The 22,418-nt window shown below is 40.6% G+C and overlaps 1 protein-coding gene across 2 annotated transcripts; it reads right to left on the reverse strand.

The window, feature by feature from the left end:
• Positions 1-10,073: 10,073 nt before the first annotated feature.
• Positions 10,074-18,251, reverse strand: CLK1 (CDC like kinase 1). Of its 2 annotated transcripts, XM_024757300.1 has the most exons (13): positions 18,125-18,251; positions 16,815-16,978; positions 16,273-16,501; positions 15,172-15,262; positions 14,705-14,771; positions 13,464-13,580; positions 13,207-13,373; positions 12,275-12,369; positions 12,058-12,187; positions 11,290-11,372; positions 10,757-10,836; positions 10,568-10,658; positions 10,074-10,444 (listed from the first exon to the last, which is right to left on the reverse strand). In XM_024757300.1, exons 2-13 carry the CDS (start codon positions 16,976-16,978, stop codon positions 10,301-10,303), a joined length of 1,458 nt encoding a protein of 485 aa, XP_024613068.1. In that variant the 5' UTR covers positions 18,125-18,251; the 3' UTR covers positions 10,074-10,300. The 2 variants fall into 2 exon arrangements, with proteins under 2 accessions (XP_024613068.1, XP_024613069.1); XM_024757301.1 differs by lacking the exons at positions 15,172-15,262; positions 16,815-16,978; positions 18,125-18,251 and having other exon boundaries at positions 16,273-16,410.
• Between the last annotated feature and the right edge of the window lie 4,167 nt (positions 18,252-22,418).

Here is a 22,418-nt window from a genome sequence, read left to right on the forward strand (position 1 = left end):
CCAGTGTTTCACTTCATAAAAAGTAATGGCATCTACCCACTCCGGAAGGCTTCAAGTCCCTTCCCTTTCAGCCCTCACATCTAACAGATCAAATCCTGCCTATTCCAATTATTGAAATCACTTCTCTCCAGTGCCATCACCTGAATTGGAGCCATCAGCATCTATCAAGAGCCAGAGTATTTAAATGCAAGTGTAGTTTGTTGTAAGGCGTTTGCCTTTGCCTGGAGGGCCCTGCATAATTCTTTAACTTAATCTGCCTTCCCCTCATTCGCCACTATATGCCCAGTATCCAATATTTGTCAGGTAGTAAGCATTACGTTTTAGCTGAATAGGTGAAGTAATGAGAACAAATCCAGTGTTTCCTGGATTAGAAGTTGAAGGTATGAAAAAATGCACTGAGGGGGATGTTTACGTGTAGAATGAAGGCTGTTGTGTGAATTACAAACATTTAGAAGCAACTTTCTTTAGAAAAGATGAATCCAAGATTCCTGTTCTGTGGTTAGGGTTGCCATGACTGATGGCGGCCAGGATGGATTAGAGGCTGTCAGTCAACAGATGCGTGCTGCTGGGTGCTCCGCTGAGTTCAGGGCTGTGGAGGTGAGCAGGACCGGATGCCTGAATTCAGGCCCACAGGAGGAGGCAGGTAATGGAGAGTGAGGTGAGTGCAGAGCAAGGATGCTGGAGGTGCTAGCACATTGGAGAGAGTCCACTTCAAGGGCTATCACCTACCACTCAAATCCCATGAGGGAAGCTACACTGGACAAAATACGGTTTGCAAGCCCTCAACATCAAAACAGCGCATGCCTACCTGAAACACAGTCTTGGAGAAAGATTTCTCACTCATCTACGAGCTGTGCGATTGAGGCAAGTAATAAAACTCCTGAGCCGCCTTTTCTGCATCTGTAAAATCAAATGATGCCCATCTCATGGAGTGGTTGAGGCGTTTGCAATGAAATAATCTATTTAAATAAAAGAGGTGCTTGATGCAGTACTTGTCACATAATCACTCAGTGAATAGTGGCTATTATTTTTATTTGGCAAGGAAAGATATGTTCATGGGGAACCAAGAGCCCTGGCAGGTTTCTTGTTTGATTTGAACTGGTAAAAGGTAAGGGAAGTTCCAACCACCATCATCATCGTGCCTGCTTTAGCAACGTGTAGAAAGACCCATGATGACAACTGAAAGCCTCATGGCCTAGTAAGAATGAATGTCATGTTTTCTAAGTGTGGTCAAGCATTCAGAGTAAATGTCCTCCCAAGACTTCATTCTCACCTTTTTAACTTTTACATTTAACAATGTAAAAGTTAAAAAGCTACAAAGACAAGAGAGAAGAGTTAATGGCAGATGAAAAATAATCAGCTGTTGGAAGAAGGAAAGCAGATAGATGACCCACTGGCTTGGTTTTAGCTTTCTCTGTTCTAAGCCCCTGTAGCACAGCAGAGAGCTAACAACCATGAGAAGTAGCCTGATACTTCAGGGCCCAGGAAAGTCTCAGATGTTGGGACCACTAGTTTTTCTAAGGATGGGAGTAAGGACTGGAGCTGAAAACAGATGCACTTACTGGGCCCTGTACAGAGGAGTAGCCACCTCCTCTATCCCTTCCCCTTAGGCCACCTGGTCACTGCCCTTCCACAAGTTCAGCAGAAAATGGGTTACCATCTGGAGAAACGGGGGAGAAATGACAGGGGCTATGGACTGGTTGATACCAGACACAGATGAGAGTAAGCACCGTATTAAAATTCAGAACCAAAAAAGTTAATAAAGTGGTCAGATCCCTAGCACTATACCCCTGTGTGGCAGACGTATCATGGTCCCCAATATTAATTCCCTGATTTTTTTCTTAGAATCCCCAACTTTTAGCTGGACACGTCTGCTCAGAAAACATCTGCCAGCCTCCCTTGTAAGCAAGTGTGGCCATATGATTAAGCTACAGAGGGTGGGATGGGCTCTTTCTAGTGCCCTTAGAGCAGGGGTCCCCAACCCCCGGGGCCGTGGACCCCTACCGGTCCACGGCCTGTTAGCGACTGGGTCGCACAGCAGGAGGTGAGTGGTGGGCGAGCGAGCGACGCTTCATCTGCCGCTCCCCATTGGTCCCCACCACTCCCCACTGCTCGCACTGCCGCCTGAACCAGACCCTCCCCAACCCCGCAAGAGTTGTCTTCCACGAAACCAGCTCCTGGTGCCAAAAAGGTTGGGGACCGTTGCCTGAGAGGAAGAGGCTATGTCTTTTTTCCTTCCCTATCTCCTTCCTGCTAGCTGGGAAATGGGCACAATGACTCGAGTTCAAACAGGATCCTTGGACCGTAAAGATGAACTATTTGTGGAGAATTGCAGAGCAACAAAATAGGAAGAGCCTGAGTTCTTGACACAAACAGCATTCCATCCCTGGACAACCTACATCTGGACTTCTTTCAGATAATAAAGAAATAAAATTATCTTATATAAATCATTATTTTAGGTCCCCTAACACATGCAGATGAATGTAATCCTGAATGGTTATTTTAAAATATAAAGAGGGACTTCCCTGGTGGCACAGTGGTTAAGAATCTGCCTGCCAATGCAGGGGACACGGATTTAAGCCCTGATCCAGCAAGATTCCGCATGCCGCGGAGCAACTAAGCCTGTGCGCCGCAACTACTGAGCCCGCGTGCTGCAACTACTGAAGCCCATGCACCTAGAGCCCGTGCTCTGCAATGAGAAGCCCGCACACCTCAAAGAAGAGTAGCCCCCGTTTGCTGCAACTAGAGAAAGCCCACGCACAGCAACGAAGACCCAATGCAGCCAAAAATTTTTAAAATATATATATATAAACCTAATAGACTTGAGGAGAAAATCCAAATAGATCAATCATCTCAGGAAAAGAAATCAAGTGGTAGTGTGTGAGAGATGATGAAGCTATCATCTCTCAGCTCCGGACCCTCTCATCCTATGTGATGCTGGGGCTGGGACTCTGCCGACTACCTTTCTTATATGTCATCTGGTTCCCAGTTAGGCTCTGCCTATAGGGGGTTCTAGAGGGAGACTGGAATGATGAAGAACTTGCTCCTTCCTGTTTGCTTCCTGTTCCTGTCAGTGTCACCACAGCAGTGGCCCTCACCCTGGCAGTGGCACTTGGTTCCATTTTGCAGTAGTCCCATACTACCAGAATCAGTCTTATTATGGTCACTCTCAGAGATACCAGCACCAGCCAGTTGGCATTTTCCTCACAAAGGTCTGCCCCCAGCTCTGTGAAGTTCATTCTCTGAGTTCAAGGCTCTAGTACCAGCCAGGTAAGGGCACCTCCCCAAACTAAATCGCAGCTCTTTGGGCTCTCTTCTAAACTTTTAAGTTATTTTAATAATCCAAACATCTTTCCTTTTTACCTCCAGCCATAGAGATGATTTCTACTTCCTGTAATTACTACCTCTGTGATACATTAGTATTCCCTCTTTGCCTTTTCAATTCTCTAGTTCTTGCTTTAAAATACTTTATATTAAATCCCTCTGTTAAAACAATTCGATTTTCTCTTGTCTCCTGGCTGGAAAGAATTGGTACCAGGAGTGGTCCTAGAAAATTCTGAAAGAAGGGTATTTGGGATCTGGTTTGTACTTGAATACACTGCTGAGCTTTTTGTCAGTGGGAAACAGAAGTCGAGGAATCTACGGCATGGAATAGCATCCCAGTTAATCAAATTATCGATGAAGCACTTACAAATGAAGTGTTTGAGGAACCAAGTGCCTGCTGCATTTGGCGATTATTGCAATAATGATTACTACAAGGACTGTGGCTTGGAATGGCTGCATCTGAATGCATGAGACACAACAGAGGCCAGAAGGCAATAAGATCACAGATTCAAGGTGCTAAAAAAAAAAAAAAACCAGAATGCCAACCAAAAATTCTATATCCAGCAAATTTATCCTTCAAAAATGAAGGAAAATTTGAGACATTCCCAGAAAAACAAAAACTGAGAAAATCTGTTACTCGAAGACCTGCCCTACATGAAATACTAAAGGAGTCAGTCCTTTAGGCTGAAATGAAGACAGTGGGGACTTCCCCGGTGGTTCAGCGGCTAAGACTCTGCGCTCCCAATGCAGGGTGCCCAGATTCGATCCCTGGTCAGGGAACTGGATCCCACATCCGCAACTAAAATTCCCGCATGCCACAACTGAGATCGCGAGTGCCGGAACTAAGACCCAGCGCAGCCATATAGATAGACAGACAGATAGATAGATAGATATTTTTTAGAAAAAGGACACTAGATAGTAACTCAAACTCACATAAAGAATGTTGGTAAATGTTACTACATAGGTAAACATAAAAGATAGTGTAAATGTATTTTTTGTTTCTAATTCTTTTTTCTCTCCTGATGTATAATACAAGTACCATAAACCAATAATGATAAAACTGTGTTGATGAACTCCTGATGTCTAATGATGTAATTTGTATGACAGTAATAGCACAAAGAAGACTAGAGAGAGCACAGCTACATAGGAGCAAACTTTTTGCATTCTATTGAGCTGGATTCCAAAAGGTAGTCCCTGACGAGCGAGCTGCCGAGAGCAGGTGCTCAAGGAAAACAAGAAGGAAGCTTCATGGGCTTTTACGACCTAGCATGACTTCTGCTATAGTCTATTATTTGAAGCAGTTACCAGTGCCAAAGAACATGTGAAGTGGGAGATACTGTGGTAGATATTTTTGGAAAAGTTCTGCCACACCTATCTTACAGAAATACTTGGGTTTGTTAAGAGGGAAAAAAAGCAAGAGGTGCAATCTCATTTGTAAAGTTTAAAAATGTATACAGGGCTTCCCTGGTGGCACAGTGGTTGAGAGTCCGCCTGCCAATGCAGGGGACACGGGTTCATGCCCCGGTCCGGGGAGATCCCACATGCCGTGGAGCGTCTGGGCCCGTGAGCCGTGGCCGCTGAGCCTGCGCATCCGGAGCCTGTGCTCCGCAACGGGAGAGGCCACAACGGTGAGAGGCCCGCGTACCGCAAACAAACAAACAGAAATATAGATCACTGGTACAGGAGAGAATGCTCAGAGATAAACCCACGCACTAATGGTCACCTGATTTATGACAAAGAAGGCAAGAACATACAATGGAGAAAAGAAAGCCTCTTCAATAAGTGGTGCTGGGAAAACTGGACAGCTACATGTAAAAGAATGAAATTAAAACTCTCCCTAACACCATACACAAAAATAAACTCCAAATGGATTAAAGAGCTAAATGTAAGACCAGACACTATAAAACTCTTAGAGGAAAACATAGGAAAAACACTCTTTGATATAAAACACAGCAACATCTTTTTTGACCCACCTCTTAGAGTAACAGAAATAAAAACAAACAAATGGGACCTAATGAAAATTAAACGCTTTTGCACAGCAAAGGAAACCATAAACAAGACAAAAAGACAACCCTCAGAATGGAAAAACATATTTGCAAATGAAACAACAAACGATTAATCTCCAAAATATACAAACAGCTCATGGAGCTCAATATCAAAAAGCCAAACAATCCAGTTCAAAAATGGGTGGAAGACCTAAATAGACATTTCACCAAGGAAGACATATAGATGGCCAAGAGGCACATGAAAAGATGCTCAACGTCACCAATTATTAGATAAATGCAAATCAAAACTACAATGAGGTTATCACCTCATGCCGGCCAGAATGGCCATCATCAAAAAATCTACAAACAATAAATGCTGGAAAGGGTGTGGTGAAAAGCGAACCCTCCTGCACTGTTGGTGGGAATGTAAATTGATACAACCATGATAGAAAACAGTATTGAGGTTCCTTTAAAAACTAAAAATAGAACTACCATATGACCCAACAATCCCACTACTGGGCATATACCCTGAGAAAACCATAATTCAAAAAAAAGAGTCATGTACCACAATGTTCATTGCAGCACTATTTACAATAGCCAGGACATGGAACCAAACTAAATGTCCATTGACAGATGAATGGATAAAGAAGATATGGCACATATATACAATGGGATATTACTCAGCCATAAAAAGAAACGAAATTGAGTTATTTGTAGTGAAGTGGATGGACCTAGAGCCTGTCATACAGAGTGAAGTAAGTCAGAAAGAGAAAAACAAATACCGTATGCTAACACATATATTTGGAACCTAAAAAGAAAAAAAAAATGGTACTGATGAACCTAGTTGCAGGGCAGGAATAAAGATGTAGACATAGAGAATGGACCTGAGGACACGGGGCAGGAGAGGGAAGCTGGGGCAAAGTGAGAGTAGCATCGACATATATACACTACCGAATGTAAAATAGCTAGTGGGAAGCAGCAGCATAGCACAGGGAGATCATCTCAGTGCTTTGCTATGACCTAGAGGGGTGGGATAGGGAGGATGGGAGGGAGGCTCAAGACGGAGGGGATGTGGGGACATGTGTATGCACATGGCTGATTCACTTTGGTGTACAACTTCACAGTACTGTAAGCAATTATACTCCAATAAAGATCTATTAAAAAAAGTGCAGCTAAGACAATTTAGGGGTAACAATCTAGGAGATTGGGGCACTATCCTTCAAGATGTGTTATATACTTTGAACTAATGACCATCATGTGCTATTGTTTCCCCACTGGATAGAATGCATGACTGGGGCCAGGAACCCACTTGGGAACACTCCTGAACTGGAGGTTTTGTTCCAAGGACAGGAGGAAACTTCTGCAAGGGGACACCCAGTGAGTTCCACTAAACCTAAGGCTTTGACTGCTGCCTGATTATTTGGGCCTTCTTATGCTGGCTGACCATAGGCCAAGTAAAGGTGTTAGTATATCACAGGGAAATGGGCCTGATTATTATGAAAGATAGGGTTGCTGCTACAGGGGCAAGGCAGAATATGTCTGGAACTTTAAGGACTTACTCTTGGTATGTCTATGACTTGATAATTCCAAGTGGGCAACTGTAGCAACCATGGCCTTACAAAGGCAAGGTAAGCAGAGACTGAGTCGCCTCAAAAGGGATGAAAGTCTGGGCATCCCATCGATGAGAAGCAAGCATTCTCAACTAGCAGAGTGTGAATCTACAATGTGTGGTAGACGAGAGGGTGATAAATATTAACACTGGCCTCAGGACCAATTATAGCAGTGCAGGCTTTATAGCTTATTCTAATCAACCTCCACTTACAAGTGTTTGGGTGTTTTTTTGTCTGTGTGTGTGTGTGTGTGTGTGTGTGTTTAAATTATGACCAGCCACCACCTGGAGGATGCAGTGTCAGGACAGAGTAAACAATGTACGGCCTGAGGTGGGGCAATGGTTAAGAATCTGCCTGCCAGGGGCTTCCCTGGTGGCACAGTGGTTGAGAGTCCGCCTGCCGATGCAGGGGACACGGGTTCGTGCCCCGGTCCGGGAGGATCCCACATGCCGCGGAGCGGCTGGGCCCGTGATCCATGGCCGCTGAGCCTGCGCATCCGGAGCCTGTGCTCCGCGATGGGAGAGGCCACAACAGTGAGAGGCCCGCGTACCACAAAAAAAAAAAAAAAAAAAAAAAAAAAAAGAATCTGCCTGCCAATGCAGGGGACACGGGTTCAAGCCCTGGTCCGGGAAGATCCCACATCACAGAGCAACTGAGCCCACACACCTAGAGCCCGTGCTCCGCAACAAGAGAAGCCACCGCAGTTAAAAGCCCCTGCACTGCAACGAAGAGTAGCCCCTGCTCGCCACAACTAGAGAAAGCCCACGAGCAGCAATGAAGACCCAACGCAGCCAAAAGTAAATAAATATTTATAAAAAGAAAAGCACAAAATTTAATCTAGAGGCTTAAATCCTTTACAAAAATTAACTCAAGATGGATCAAAGACTTAAATGTAACACACAAACCTATAAAACTTCAAAATAACATGGGAGAAAACCTAGATGATCTTGGGTACCAATGACTTTTTAGAAACCTACCACCACCAAAAGCGCAACCTACGAAAGAATGACCAACCGGACTTCTTACAGATCAACTTCTCTGTGAAATACAATGCCAAGAGAACAAGACAAGCTACACTGGGGGGAAATCACAATTTCTCACAAAACTAAAAATACTCTTACTATTTGATCTAGCAATCGCATTTCTTGGTATCAATCCAAAGGAATTGGAAACAAGTCCACAAAAAAATCCCTGCACACAGATGTTAATGGCAACTTTTTCTTAACAGTTAAAAACAAACATGTCCTTCAATAGGTGAATAAACTGGTATATCGAAACAATGGACTATTAACTCAGCACTTAAAAAAAAAAGGAATTACAAGCAGATAATGAAGACTGACTACTGGAAAAAGAAAACATGAAAAGTTAATATTTGAACAAATGGAGATGATCTATGAAAATGTTTGAATGTTATTTGTCTAAAAACTCGAGACTTCCCCTGGTGGTCCAGTTAAGAAGCTGCCTTCCAATGCTGGGGACTTGGGTCCTTGGGGAACTAAGATCCCACATGCCGTGGGGCAACTAAACCCATGCGTGCACTAGAGCCTGCGTGCCACTACTGAGCCCACACACAACTAGAGAGAAGCCCATGTGCCACAACAGAGACCATGTGCAGCAACAAAAGAGCCTGCATGCCACAATGAAGACCAGACACGGCCAAATAAATTAAAAAAAATAAGATAAAAAATCCACATAATCTTAGAGAACAGATGTTTATTATTTGCAACCAGAATTCTTTAGTTCTTGATGGCCTTCTCTGGTACACATCTATTTTGTAATAGGTACAAACCACCTTGGAAAATATATGCTCATACAGGTTCTTTTGTAAAAGATATTTATGATAGACAATTGTGAACTGCACAAAGATAGACTAAAATGGAATGTTTCAGAAAGAACTAGGATAAAACAGCATTAGGTAGTAATGCTGCTAAGTCTTTATTAGTGTTACCATGTAAGTGAAAGTTTCCATTTTATGTGGTTTTAGGATACTTAAATTCAGATTTTTTATTTTTTTAATTTGATTACGTACGTTTGTAATTTACATTACATTAAAATATTAACGAGGATATGCCATGTATAATTTTAAAAATTGCAGTAAAAATATATCCGTACCACACAACTCTGTTGCAATGCTTCCTACAAAGGGGGCTCTTCTACTGGGTTCCTGACCAGGTGTTTGCATGTGGGGAGCACTACCCAAAGTTTAGATCTTGCAGTGTCTTTCAGAATTTAAAAAATAAACTGGGGACTTCCCTGGTGGTCCAGTGGGTAAGATTCCATGCTCCCAATGCAGGGGGGCCCGTGTTCCATCCCTGGCCAGGGAACTATATCCCACATACATGCAGCAACTAAGAAGCCTACATGCAGCAACTAAGACATCTGCAGGCCACAACTAAGAACTGGTGCAGCCAAAATAAAAAATAATTTAAAAAAATAAATTGTAAGCTAAAAAGAAATGAGCTATTAAGCTATGGAAACACAGAGGAACCTTCAATGCACATTACTCAAAAAGTGAAAGCCAATCTGAAAAGACTACATACTATACGACGCCAACTATGACAGTCTAGGAAAGGCAAAACTAAGGACAGTAAAAATATCAGTGGTTGCCAGAGGTTGGAGGTGAGAAGGATGAATAGAGCAGATTTTTAGAGCAGTGAAAACACTCTGTATCCTATAATCCTAAATACATGAGGGATGTGGATAATGCGGGAGGCTATACATGTGTGGAGCAAGAAGTATACTGGAAATCTCTGCACCTTCCTCTCAATTTTGCTGTGAATCTATAACTACTCTAAAAAAGTCTTAAAAAAAAAAAAAAAAAGCCAACTGCGTAGAATCCTAAATTCCCCACTAACTTAAGCCATTTGTGGAATCCCACTGAGGGTGACAAGAAAGCAGCAATATTAAATTTGGGAATAAAGGGGGCAAACAATTCTCTTGGCTCATCTCTAGTTCTTTGTATTCTATAACCTGGTTTCATTGCATTTGGTTTAGAGAAGGCAGGCGTAACTCCCAATGCTGGCAACCCCTAAAATGCAAACAAAGCTAAACACTTCCAAAGACTTAAGGAAAACTCCAGGAAGAGATACACATCCATTCTTACAATAACAGGTAGAACAAAAATGGTGCTAAAAACAAACTATACAGATTCATATAAATTTTATAAGTACAAAAATTTATTCTGAATAAATCATTTTGTAATTACTGAAAGATGTTCATTACTTTACTTAGCTAATATTTACTTAAATCGAGTTACCCAAACAAAATAAACATGGCAATACAAAAATGTAAATTTACAAAAGCTGTACAAAATAACTTAAATTTAAAAATTAGACTGATACAGTCCATATGATCTCTTAAGGGAGCTATACAATTACAGATTTATATACTTTTTTTAAGGGGGTAAAAGAAAGGATGCTTTAAGGCTTCTTTAAGAGTAATCCTTTTAGCTGGATCATACTCCAACATTTTCTGAATGAGGTCAAAGAGAAGCTCATGTTCAGCATCTTGAGAAAGCATAAATTCCTGAAAGGAAAATAAATACAATCAACAGCCTTTTCTACTACCACTTATTATAATTTTATTTCCCCACCAAAAAAATAGGGAAAACTCAAGGTTTTGATCACTTAAGCAATGACCCAGGCTTACCTTCAGAGGTTTACAGCGCCTTGAAACATATCTGCCAGCAGAACTATGTTCATCCCAGTCTAATCGATCATGATGGAAATATTTACGTTTCCTAAGAGTAAGTCCATATCCATTCATGTTTATAATGTCGACAATGAAAACTTAAAACATCTAGCAAAGGTGATCGATGGCACTTACTCTTAAACATACCTGGTTTTCTGTATCATATGTTTTGGCAAAGGTCCAAGAATCCTTTCCATCATTGCCAAATGTTCCTTACTATCGTGTGTCTAAAATAGTAACAAAAAGTTATTAACTACTTCTATTTGCACATTGTGCTTTGTTCTTATTTAACACAGCTGCTAAATTTTTAGTCCATAGGTTACAGGTCACAAAGGAAGGTGATCTCTAAAACAGGCATACTTTTATAGCAAGTTACAGCTTATAAGAAAAAATAATTAAGGCCTACAGAAGTTCACCAACAATTTCCCTAAATAAACAAAGATAACTATTTGTAATATACTTAGAAATGTTTCCAATAAAATGATAAATTATAAAGAAAATACAAATGCCCAACAGCATCAGAATTACACGTGATTTTATTTCTTTACCTTTACCTACAATTAATAGTCTATAATGAGAGAGAGAAAAAGCGCTACCTAAATGTGTATACTTTGTGTTAAATTCATATAAACAGGCAATTTACTTTTGCAAAGTCATTGAAACAGATCATTGTCACTTACTGGAAATACTGTAAACCCAAGGTAATATTCAATAAGAATACATCCTATACTCCAGACATCACATGGCTGGGACCATCCTAGGGCTACAAAGTAAAGCAAATTGTTAATGAAAAACTCCTCAATATTTCTTATCAACATTTTGAAAAACAAGGATATAATCTGATGTTTGAGCTGGAAAGATCCTAAAGGAATCACTTAATCCAAGCTTAAACATAATACGATAGCATAGCATGTAAGAATTAGTTAGGGCTCTGGAGACATCTAGTTTCAAGCCCCAAATCTGGCTTACTCTTTTGGGACTGATTTGGGGAAATTTTTTTTTCCTAAACCTCCATTTACTAACTTGTAAAATGGGAGCAAGCCACACCATGCAAAGACTAGACATGACATGTATGAAGTATAACAGGCATTATATGATTATGTTTTAAAATCCCATCACGGGATTTCCCTGGCGGTCCAGTGGTTAAGACTCCATCTTCCACTGCAGGGGGCACACGCTGGCCGCACAGCCAAAATATAAATAAAAATAACATCCCATCACATATTACAAATGTGCAAACTGCATTCTAGAAAGATTAAGCAACTTCTCAAAGTCCCAGAGCTGACTACTTGGAATAACAAAGAGCTTAAAACCCTTAATGTGTTTTACTATACTAATCCCTAAAAGGGAAAAAGGTAGTCCTACAAACACCTAGAACTGTAAATAAATTTTAGTTAGCTTCAATAAAAACATACACAGGTCTCAAAGCACAATTAAGAAATTCTTACCTAAAATAACTTCAGGTGCCCTATAGTGTCTTGTAGATACCAATGTACTGTGATGTTCATCATCATATGTTGCACTTCCAAAATCTACAACTTTAACATCTGGATTTATTAAAGTACGTTCATCACGTTTCTGAAAATCATAAATGATTAAGGAGGCATTACATTAAGGTGTAAAATATTCACTTAAAACTATGAAGATAAAACATCAAAGACTTACCATTTTGGGATTATATGCCTCTGTGTAGTCAGACTGTACAAATAAGATGTTTTCAGGCTTTAAGTCTGTGTGAGTCAACTTATTACTGTGCAGAACTGAGAATGAAACAGAAAAAGTTCCTGTATTCTAAAAATTGAAAACCAAAACCCTAACCAAACCCCAAAGCCCTGTAACAAAAATCCTCTCTGAATGCCTTTTCACGTCCAAATAAGTGGTCAACATTCAATAGCCTACTACAAAACCACCAGGGACTAAAACCCATTACCCCTCTAAAAAGTTACTTCACTGACAGCTAACTGCTTAGAAGTATCTTTCTCTTATGAAGCTGAGATTTGCCATTCCTTAATTTTAACCCAGTGGTTCTAGATTATCATTTTTAGATATTAGAAACGTTAAATCAGTCTTATACAATTTATTATTATATGCTGGACAATATTCTCTTTACTGAATGAAATGCAGTAAACTGACCAACCGCTTGTAATCAACCACATCTTTCTCCTACCTACTCTTAAACAATGCTTTTTAAAAAAATATTATTTATTTATTTATTTATTTTTGGCTGTGTTGGGTTGGGTCTTCATTGCAGTGCGCGGGCTCCTCATTGTGGTGGCTTCTCATTGAGGAGCGCAGGCTCTAGGCGCGCAGGCTTCAGTAGTTGCGGCTCGTGGGCTCAGTAGTTGTGGCGCACGGGTTTAGTTGCTCTGCGGCATGTGGGATCCTCCTGGACCAAGGCTCGAACCCGTGTCCCCTGCAGGCAGATTCTTACCCACTGCACCACCAGGGAAGCCCTCTCCTACCTACTCTTAATTAAGTCAGGCCTCCAAGTCATATATGTTGGATCGTACTTTTTTCTTTTCAAAGATTCAAATTGGTCTGGCATTAAAACCAGTCTCCATAAACTCAAGTTTCTGGAATATATGCCAAACACTTACAATTCACAGACTTGCATATCTGATATGCCATCTTCCTGATATGATCCAGTCGAAAGGGCAGAAAACCATTTTCCTTAATGAAGTCATAAGTACTAAGTCCTAGTAGTTCAAACACAATGCAGACATGACCATGATGTTCAAACCACTCCAACATCTCAACACAGCGGCTATAAACATATGAGAAAAAAACTGAGTACAGCCTCTTACAATTCAAATCTACCCGAGGCCATTTTTCTAAGTTCTATTTTGATACTTACAATGTTCTGCTGGGGTCTGTTGTATTTAAGTGTTCCAGAACTTGTATTTCTGAGCGAGCAGCTTCACAATATCTATCCACATTTTTAACTATTTTTACTGCTACATGTCTACCTCCCCTGTTAACGAAAAGTTAACATTAAAAAAATGATAAAGATGATGTCCAATTCCATTTTTCCATCACTCTTCAAACTGTACTACTTCTATTCTGACCCACTGTATTTGTTTTTTTGAATTTATGGTCTAGCATTCAGTTTTGTCTAATTATATGTAAGCACTCTAACTTCAACTCAGTGTAAGCAACTAGAATGATCTTTGGACATACGGTAGGGTCAGTAACACATGCTGAATGACAGATTTTTTTCATCAGACCACTTGAATTTTTTTTTTTTGGTCCTTTAACTACATACCAATAGCTCTAATTTAACAATACTGGGACATTATCACCTCAATTTACATTCCAACTAAGACGTAAAACAAATGTACATACAGCAGTTTCTTCCTATAATACCAGTCACTGGCTAATAACTCCAATCTTCCTTTGGTCCAGGTTACCAAAAAAGTTGGGATATAGTGGGGATGAAGAGTTCTAGTTCTCAGAACCTTACCAACCAATAATAGGAAGCCTCCTCTAATAATTCATTTAGAAAAGCTTTGCATTCCAAAGGGGAAAAAAAAAAAAATCAAACAGAAAACAAAGTAAAGAAAATTTCTTACACTATGTTAAGAAATTTCAATCAGTTGTTTGAAGGGCATAGATAATTAAACTTATGACACCAATCTAGGAGAGTTCTCAGCTCTAGCTGTGTTACCCCTTATCAATTAGGTTACTTTCTAAAAATACAGGTTCCTAGGTAAACTACCCTGAAGACTGGTTCAATGTCTGGGGTAAACAAAGCTCCACAAACTCCTCTAATACAAAACCAAGGCTAAAATCTACTGATTCAGAAAAAAAAAACAACAATGGCCACAACTGTGCCCAGTGGGACAACAAAAGAATACTTTGAAACAATAAAATCTAATTCTCAGCTTGTAATTAGAGACTTACACATACTATTAATAGCTACTGCTTAAGAACACAAAAGGCTAGTAACTTTATTGGAGTTTCCTATACACAAGTCAAAAATCCAAGCTAAAAGGGTATAATGATGTGTCTAATTCATGGTCAGACTATATCTTAAAGCTGAATAAATTTTCTATACTGTTCACCTTCCCAAGTGCAATCCCAGGCCAGGAGACTTACGCTTTATGATCAATGCACTCCATGACTTTCCCAAAAGCTCCTTCACCTAAAGTATCTACAATTTCATCTAAAAGAGAGAAATAAAACTCAGTTATACCAAGAAGTGGAAACACTTTACTTACAATAAAGACTATCAAATGCAGATTATTCTAGTTGATGCTACAAATTTCCTTAGTCACTAGATTATTTTATTGGTCAACACTGCCAAAAAACATATATAACTATTTTTAGGTCTAATTTCATTCTTAAGCTAATTTCATTAACTTGATTTACTGTTTTGGAAGTTCTGCATAACAAACATTAAATTTCTAAAGAAAGTAAAAACACAACCCCCCCCACCAAAAGAAATGGAAAAAAACAAAACAAAAACAGAGAAAGAAAAAAAGATTTCCAAATCCCTGAAATCTTAATCTATATATAGATTATGTTATCTGAAAAGTTAATAAGTGTTGAAAAATATTCTATACATCTTGCACTTAGTACGTCTCCACTCTGACAGATCAGGTGACCCTCCTCATCATCCTCTACACTCCTGGTTCTTTTCCTTCGGTGACTCTTCTGGAAACGTCAAGTGGGCGGCACCAAGATCATCCAGCCAATCAATATACCCGAGTGAATTCAGGGCAGAATACGAAATTCATTCAGCGGGGAGATATTCAGGCATTCAGATACACGCCAGGCCACAAACGGTTGGCAGGAGCAATTTCAAATTCAGTCCCCAGAAATTCACAGGGCACATAGTTTATGTTAACAGGAGAAAAACATGGCAAGGAACAGATTTTCAGATAAGATACTCAAAGTGGCAAGGCAACAAAACATAATACAATTGTTTTTCTTTTTTAAAAAATGCTTAGTTGTAGCACTCACTGAAACATAATTTTAAGTTTCTAGTGTCCTAATTTAATGTTGCAAAATTGTAGAATATTTACTTGTCAAAAGTAGACTGTGGCCAAATTATAATTTCCCAGCTAAACTAAGAAAATAACAAAACAGCAAATAAAATTAAAAATCCTAATTTTGGGGAGAAAAAAAAATTGGCATACAAGAATAACACTATGGTATTTAAAATGTCATCTGAGCTTGATCTCCAAATTAACCCATAACCCATAACATTCAAATCTGTTTAAGTGGTTTTCCTTAGTGAAAAAAGGATTAGAGAATATGCTTTGCCAGAACAAAGAGGCATGCACGGCATAATCCTCAGTCGTACAAATATAAAAATTCTACTTCTATTTGTAGTAAGACTTTAATTTAACAAATCACATTTCTTGCAGTACTATAAGAAAACTTTCAGAATATCTTGTAATCCCTGCTATAAACTAACCTAAATTACCTCCTGTCACTGGAATGACAATTAGTTGCCAACTACTAATAAAATCTATTACTATATTAACTATACAGATATGATATTTGAAGAATTTCCTATCCAATGCACAAAGACTCCTGCAAGTTAAAATCGAGACGACTTTATCTTAAACAGAACTTCCTCAAATGATCAAACACAATTTCAAGTTTTCCTGTTCCACAAGGGAAATAAAATTTCCAAAATATTTTAAAAGAGCTCATACCCCATGTGAACGATGATATGAAGTGCTGTGGTGAATTCTGTGTTTGCTTTTATAACTACTTCTTCCACTTCTACCAGAGGACTTGCTACTATGGTTCTGATATCTGCTTTCATGATCTCTATGACGATGTCCAGGTTCACATCCTTGGCTGTAGTCATTTCTGTATTCATCAATGTAGCGTCGACTATGATAATCCTTCCCATTTATGGATCTGCTTTCCAGATAATAGCTACAAAAAGTGAAAATGCATTTTCAATGCTCTATGTTAATCCCAAATATCCTCAAATTCTCAGTAAATCTCTTAAAACAGTACTCTTAATAAGATTTTACGCTTTTCTTACCAAAAAGCAAAAAAAAAAAAACCTCCCAATTTTACAACCATTACAAGTTGTCACTGGAAACAGAAATGGTAATCAGTTACCGTAAGTCGCCTGTAGTTTTAATCACGAAAATGTATTCTTCCCCCGGTTTTACTGAGATACAACTGATACGTAACAATGTAACGAAAGTATTTTTATACTGAGACACTATATTCTCATTACCTATCAGATGTTTTAGAGTAATTGTATCTGCAGCGCTTGTTCTCCCGTGCACTGCTATGTGATCTCCTCCTCCTTTTATGACTGCCGCTGCTGCTCCTCCATTTTCCATAATCCCAATCTTTTTCATCCCAATCAGGACAATAAGTTCTCTTTGAGTGTCTCATCTACATAAAAGACAAGTTTTTCCCAGTTAAATATTACCCCACATGTCAACACTGTTGCAAATTCACTCGAGTTGTGACGTTTTATTGTTCTTTTAAATCAAAGTTCAAAAATCATTATCACCCAACCTGAAATCACTGATAAACCCAATGATTTTTTTTCTACTGCCTCAAAATCTAGAGTCTGAACCTTATTCATAGATATTCTGCATTATTCATGTCACGCTCAGATTTACTAGAAGAGGGTTGGAAAAATGGAGAGGAGAAAATCCCAATTTCTGAACGTTGGGAAAAATCCTTTCCTGCCAGAATCACAAATTCCTAACAACTTGAAAAAGACGTTATACAGAAACTTTTCACCAACTACCGTTCATATCAGTACTAACTGCCCGGGCCTCACCTCGTCTCTAAAGGCAACTCGAAATCAAGAAGCTCCAATTGTTCTGGGCGGGGGGTTCTGCAAAAAGTACCTTCGGCTAAATGGCCCCACTGCCCGACTTCTCTCACGCGCTTCTTCAAATACGCCATATTATTTTTCTTTCCTCGAGATCCTAAACCTGACTTTTGTTTACACCACTGAAGGCAAAGGCACGCGCCATTTTCCCCGGAATCCTTTAAGACTCAACTGGACCTTAAGTGACACCGCCTCACACCAGGTCAACGTGTTCTTTCTTTTCATTTGTTAAGAACACTTCCTCAGAGGAGCGAGACTTAGGCACATTCCAGAACCCGAGTCAACGCCACCCCCCGCGGGCTGCCTTGCCGTCCCCGCCCCGCCGCCATTTTACAGCCCGGCCGAGGCCTCCGCCGCCGCAGACAACATGGCGCCCGTGGGCTCCGGGGCTCGGCCCTTCCCCCCTCCCTTTGGGGAAGGCAAACGTTCGAGAACCTTCCCCCGCCTGGCAAACCCTACCGCTACCTTCCACCAGTGACTGGAGCGTTGCGGTTCAAACAGAAATTCGCAGCGACGGGCTTGGCAAAGCATGGAAGACGAGCGGGCCACCTTTGTGCAGCCGGGAGGGTAGGGAAAAGAGGGGTCACCGTGCCGGAGATTGCGGGCGCCCAACAACCTTGGAGGGGAGCGTCACAAGCGCTCTTGAGGCACAAAAAGAGGCCCTGACACCTGGCCTGCTTCCTCCCGCGTCTTACCGTCCTGGAAAAGAGTCCAAGCCTAAGGAGACAATGCTTGCGACGCGACCACGGAGAAAACGCAGCTGTCTGCTGCGAGCTCCGGCAGCAAAATGGAGCTGACAGTCACCGCGTCAGGACTCTCCTGGAAAACACTATGACGCTGCAAGCGGGCCTCCGCCTCCGGGCGGGGTGCGCAGACGGGGAGGGCGGAGCCGACTCCGGCTCCGACTTGTGCGCAGGTTCTGGGTCGGGCGCTCAGTGACCAAGGGTGGAGGGAGGGAAGCTGTTGCTGGCCGCCACGTTGGCCCTGGTCTCCGATCCGACTCTGGGAAAACATTGTAAGAGTTGGAGAGAAGAGACTCGCTCACGGTCACTAAAAATTGTGTTTGTGAACGCTAGAAATGAGGAAGAGTGAGGGAAGCAGGGTACAAAATAGCCTGTACCCTATTGCAATCGCTTAAACGATGCTTTAAAAAAAAAAATTACACCATCTGCATCAAATAGCCCCAAATTGGGAATTGTCTGGATTTGGGCTTTTGTTAAAGTTCTGAGACCTGTTTAAAACTAGTTAAATCTTCGGTGGCTGGGACCCACACGCACTGAACTTGGATTGTAGAGATTTTTCCCGAGGTTTTAAAAGTCGAAGAAATGTGAGCGTAAAAGCCTGGAGACAGAAAGTGGAACTCCTCACAAGCAACATTTCCGCGTTAAGCGAGACCTCTGCGGTGTAAAGATGAAGTAAACTGTGAAAGGGGGAAATGGAAGGTCATTAGAAGAAGACAATTTTAAGGAAACAACCTCTGAACAACAAAAATCAAGCTGCAATTTTTTTTTGCAAGCTGCAATTTGATGGAACAAAGTAATTGCCAATCCTGACTCCCGCGCCCCGCCCCTTCTCCATTTGTCACTTGAAGAAAATCACGTACTCATTACAAATTTAGTGGAACGCATAAAATTATCACGTATTACGGTAAAGCGTAATCTTACTGGCTTTATTTAGACAGGAGAGCAGCGTAGATAACTTGCCGGATACGGATGCACAACTACTGTAGGGTAAAGTGATGAGGAATATGCATCCCCAGAATCCCTATGCTTGTTTGCCTTTCTTAAGCCGCTTCTCAAAATGGCTTTGAAGATGCTTTAAAACCATTAATACCTAGATTCTTACATGGGGTCAGGATCACTAAGTACAAGGTAAGTATTTCACTTGTGAGGGAGAAATTTCTCACAGTAACTTGTGAAATTTACAGCTGTTCGGTATATGTTTAACAGCACATTTAAATGTTAAGCAAAACCTAGGGAATCCCAGTCCTTGGAGTATAACAGTTAATCGAAGTCGTTGTGCTAAACACTGTACATAAGTTCTTACTTAATCCTAACAGCAATCTAAATATGGGCATTAGCCGTGTTCTGCTATTACAGGTCAAAGTTGCAGTTTGTGCAGACAGCAATTTAGAGTATTTAATTTCTTTAGGCGAAATCCTCACAGTAAAATTACAGGGTAAAAGCCAATGAAAAAATCCTGTACATGTTGCCAAAATTGCTTTCCAAAATGGTTTTAAATTTAGCAAAGCCCACAAACAGCCGATTACTGGTTCAGGATTATCCAAAGTTTCATTAATGAAGTTAGCCATTTTAGCGCGTCTGTTAGTGCATGCTATGGGCTGTTTGAAGGGCTGTGCCCCGCCCCCCAATATACTCATGTGTTTAAGTCCTAACTTCCACTCCCTCAGAATGTGACTGTATTTGTAGTGTGGACTGAAAAAAATGCACAATGTGAGAGTAGTGAGGTAAGTTTTATTTGGGGCAAAATGCCTGGGGAGATAGCCTCTCAGCTCTGAGGAACTGCTCCCAAGAGGTAGGGGAAGAAGTTAGTGTTATATATGATTTTAGTGAAGGGGGATACGTGCAGTCAAGCACACCTTTTGTCAGAGGGTTGCTGCTAGTCACGAGGAGCAGGTAGGTGTCTCCATTAATGATTTTAGTGCTTTTCTAGATATGAGAAAATGCAAGAAATTGGGCTCATAAAATCTTCTCCTGAAAATATCTATCCGAAGGCCTGTTCTGCCTGTTTTCCCCAAAGCACGGGGTGCCTCATTCCTGATCTCCACTCTGAACTCCTTTAAAGGTGTGTTGAAAGTCAGTGACTGCAGTGGCTAGTGACTTCACTCTTATACACTAGAGCCAGATGGTAAGCGACAATTTTTAGTTGGCAGTAAATAGGGTCTTTACAGAGGTAATACGATTAAATGAGGTCATTAGGGAGGGGCCTAATCCACTTTAGTTGGTGTCTTTATAAAGAGATTGGGAAACACATACCCAGAGGAAAGATGACGTGAAGACAGGAGATGGTCATCTACATGCCAAGGAGAAAGGCCTCAGAGTAAACAACCCTGCCCACACCGTGATCTCCCAACTTGTCTCCAGAACCGTGAGAAACTTTTCTGTTGTTTAAACCACCCAGTCTCTGGTACTTTGTTTTGGCGGCTCTAACTAAATTAGTGCATAACATTAAAAATTTGTTATTTTGGTGGATACTGAACTTGTAACTTTATTTTCTATTTAGTGAAGTTGCACATTTTCTCTTGTGACTTGTCCATTCATACCTTATTGCTTTTCTGTACAGTTCTCTTTTGTCCTATTTTCGTGCAGTTAAACCTATTCCATCTTTACCTCTGTCAAGTTTGTAAACTGAGAAATTCCTTTCTTCTTCAGAGGAATTCTTTGAAATGTTTTAAATTTTTCTTCTGTTTTCTTTAAAAAGGCAACTCTTTTATCCATCTGGAATTTTGGTATATCATGTGAGGTGAAATTCTTTTGCTTTTTTTTTCTCCATGTCATTTACTGTGTTATCCTAACACAATTTATGGAATACCTTTTTTTTTTGGCTGCACGGTGCAGCACAGGGGATCTTAGTTCCCTGGCCAGGGTTCAAACTCGTGCCCCCTGCAGTGGAGGCACAGAGTCTTAACCACCACCAGGGAAGTCCCCTCTTCTCTTTTTAAAGTGATTTTTGGATACTGCTTTAAATAAACTATGTATACACTACTGTTTACACTCTATTATTCTAGTCTTATCCCTCACACGTCACAGTTTTAATATTGATATTTGCAGCTTTATAAAGATTGGGATTAATTCCTTTTTCATTATATTTAAAAAATTTTCCATTATCATGTATTCTTCTAGATTTGCTTTATAATTATTATATGGAGTATCACTACCTGAACCACAATTGGTACAAATTGAATTTAAAGAACCACCAATCCATTAATGAAATAGTAACTAATCTATCCACTTTACTAAACTGATTAAAAGTTGAGTCCTTCGTATTAAAATTTATCTATTTACATGTCTCTTAGGTCCTTAGACTGTGCTCCCATGGAGTAGACAGTGTCCGATGTCCTTTGTAGCCAAACCTGGAAGAAGCTCAATAAATTACTTACTAGTTTTAGTTGTTCAAACAACAAAAATACATGTCTTCAGAAATACCCACCATAGAGATTAAGAATGTGTTGCTAAATGGATTTGGAAATTTCCAAGTTCAACCAAGGTATGAATTACAACTCTTCAATTTGCCATTAACCAAAAGGTCTGCAAGCCTTCTACTCAAGAGCTCCAAACGAGGATCTAACAGGACTCAAGAATTCTAATGAATTCAGGTACAATTCAAGAATGGTGGCTGCAGCAAAAATAGCCATGAAGTCTTCCTTCCCCTGAGAGCAAGGGAGACAAAGGGAGCAGCGAACAGGCAGAGAAGCAGCACAGCCGGCCCTGAGAGTTAATCATGTTGCGATGTAAATAGAAGTGAGTTTTCTTTCTCCTTCTGAGAGCAAGGGAAAAAAAGGGAGCATTGAGCAGGCGAAAGAAGCAGCACAGCTGGCCCTGAGAATTAATCACTCCTTGTTTAACTGTCACTAATTTGTAGTAAGTGGATTTGTACTTTACAAAGCGAACCTCACTCCCTGACACTAGGTAATTTACCTTTGGCACCCATCACCCCTGACTCTGTGTGTTACATACCCCACCTCTCACTCCCGGCACTTACATTCTACACGCCCCTCGTAACAAATCACCCCCTATAGTTTTTGAATTTCAGAGACAAGGTCACAGGCCGATAAACGAGAGGCAAATGGATGCGGTTACCAGACTGCCAGACTCCAATTACCAGGAAGCCTGACGCCAGCTATGACTGTTTTGAAATAATGCAAAGGAAAGGAAGCATGCAAGACCTTCACTACTTTGATCTTTACCATATACCCCGGGGCTGTGAGCCCCACATCTAAAATCTCCCGATTCCCAGGGAGGGGGAGCA

This window comes from Neophocaena asiaeorientalis, unplaced genomic scaffold, assembly GCF_003031525.2.
Source record: "Neophocaena asiaeorientalis asiaeorientalis breed wild unplaced genomic scaffold, Neophocaena_asiaeorientalis_V1.1 scaffold246, whole genome shotgun sequence".
Lineage (NCBI taxonomy): Eukaryota > Metazoa > Chordata > Mammalia > Artiodactyla > Phocoenidae > Neophocaena > Neophocaena asiaeorientalis.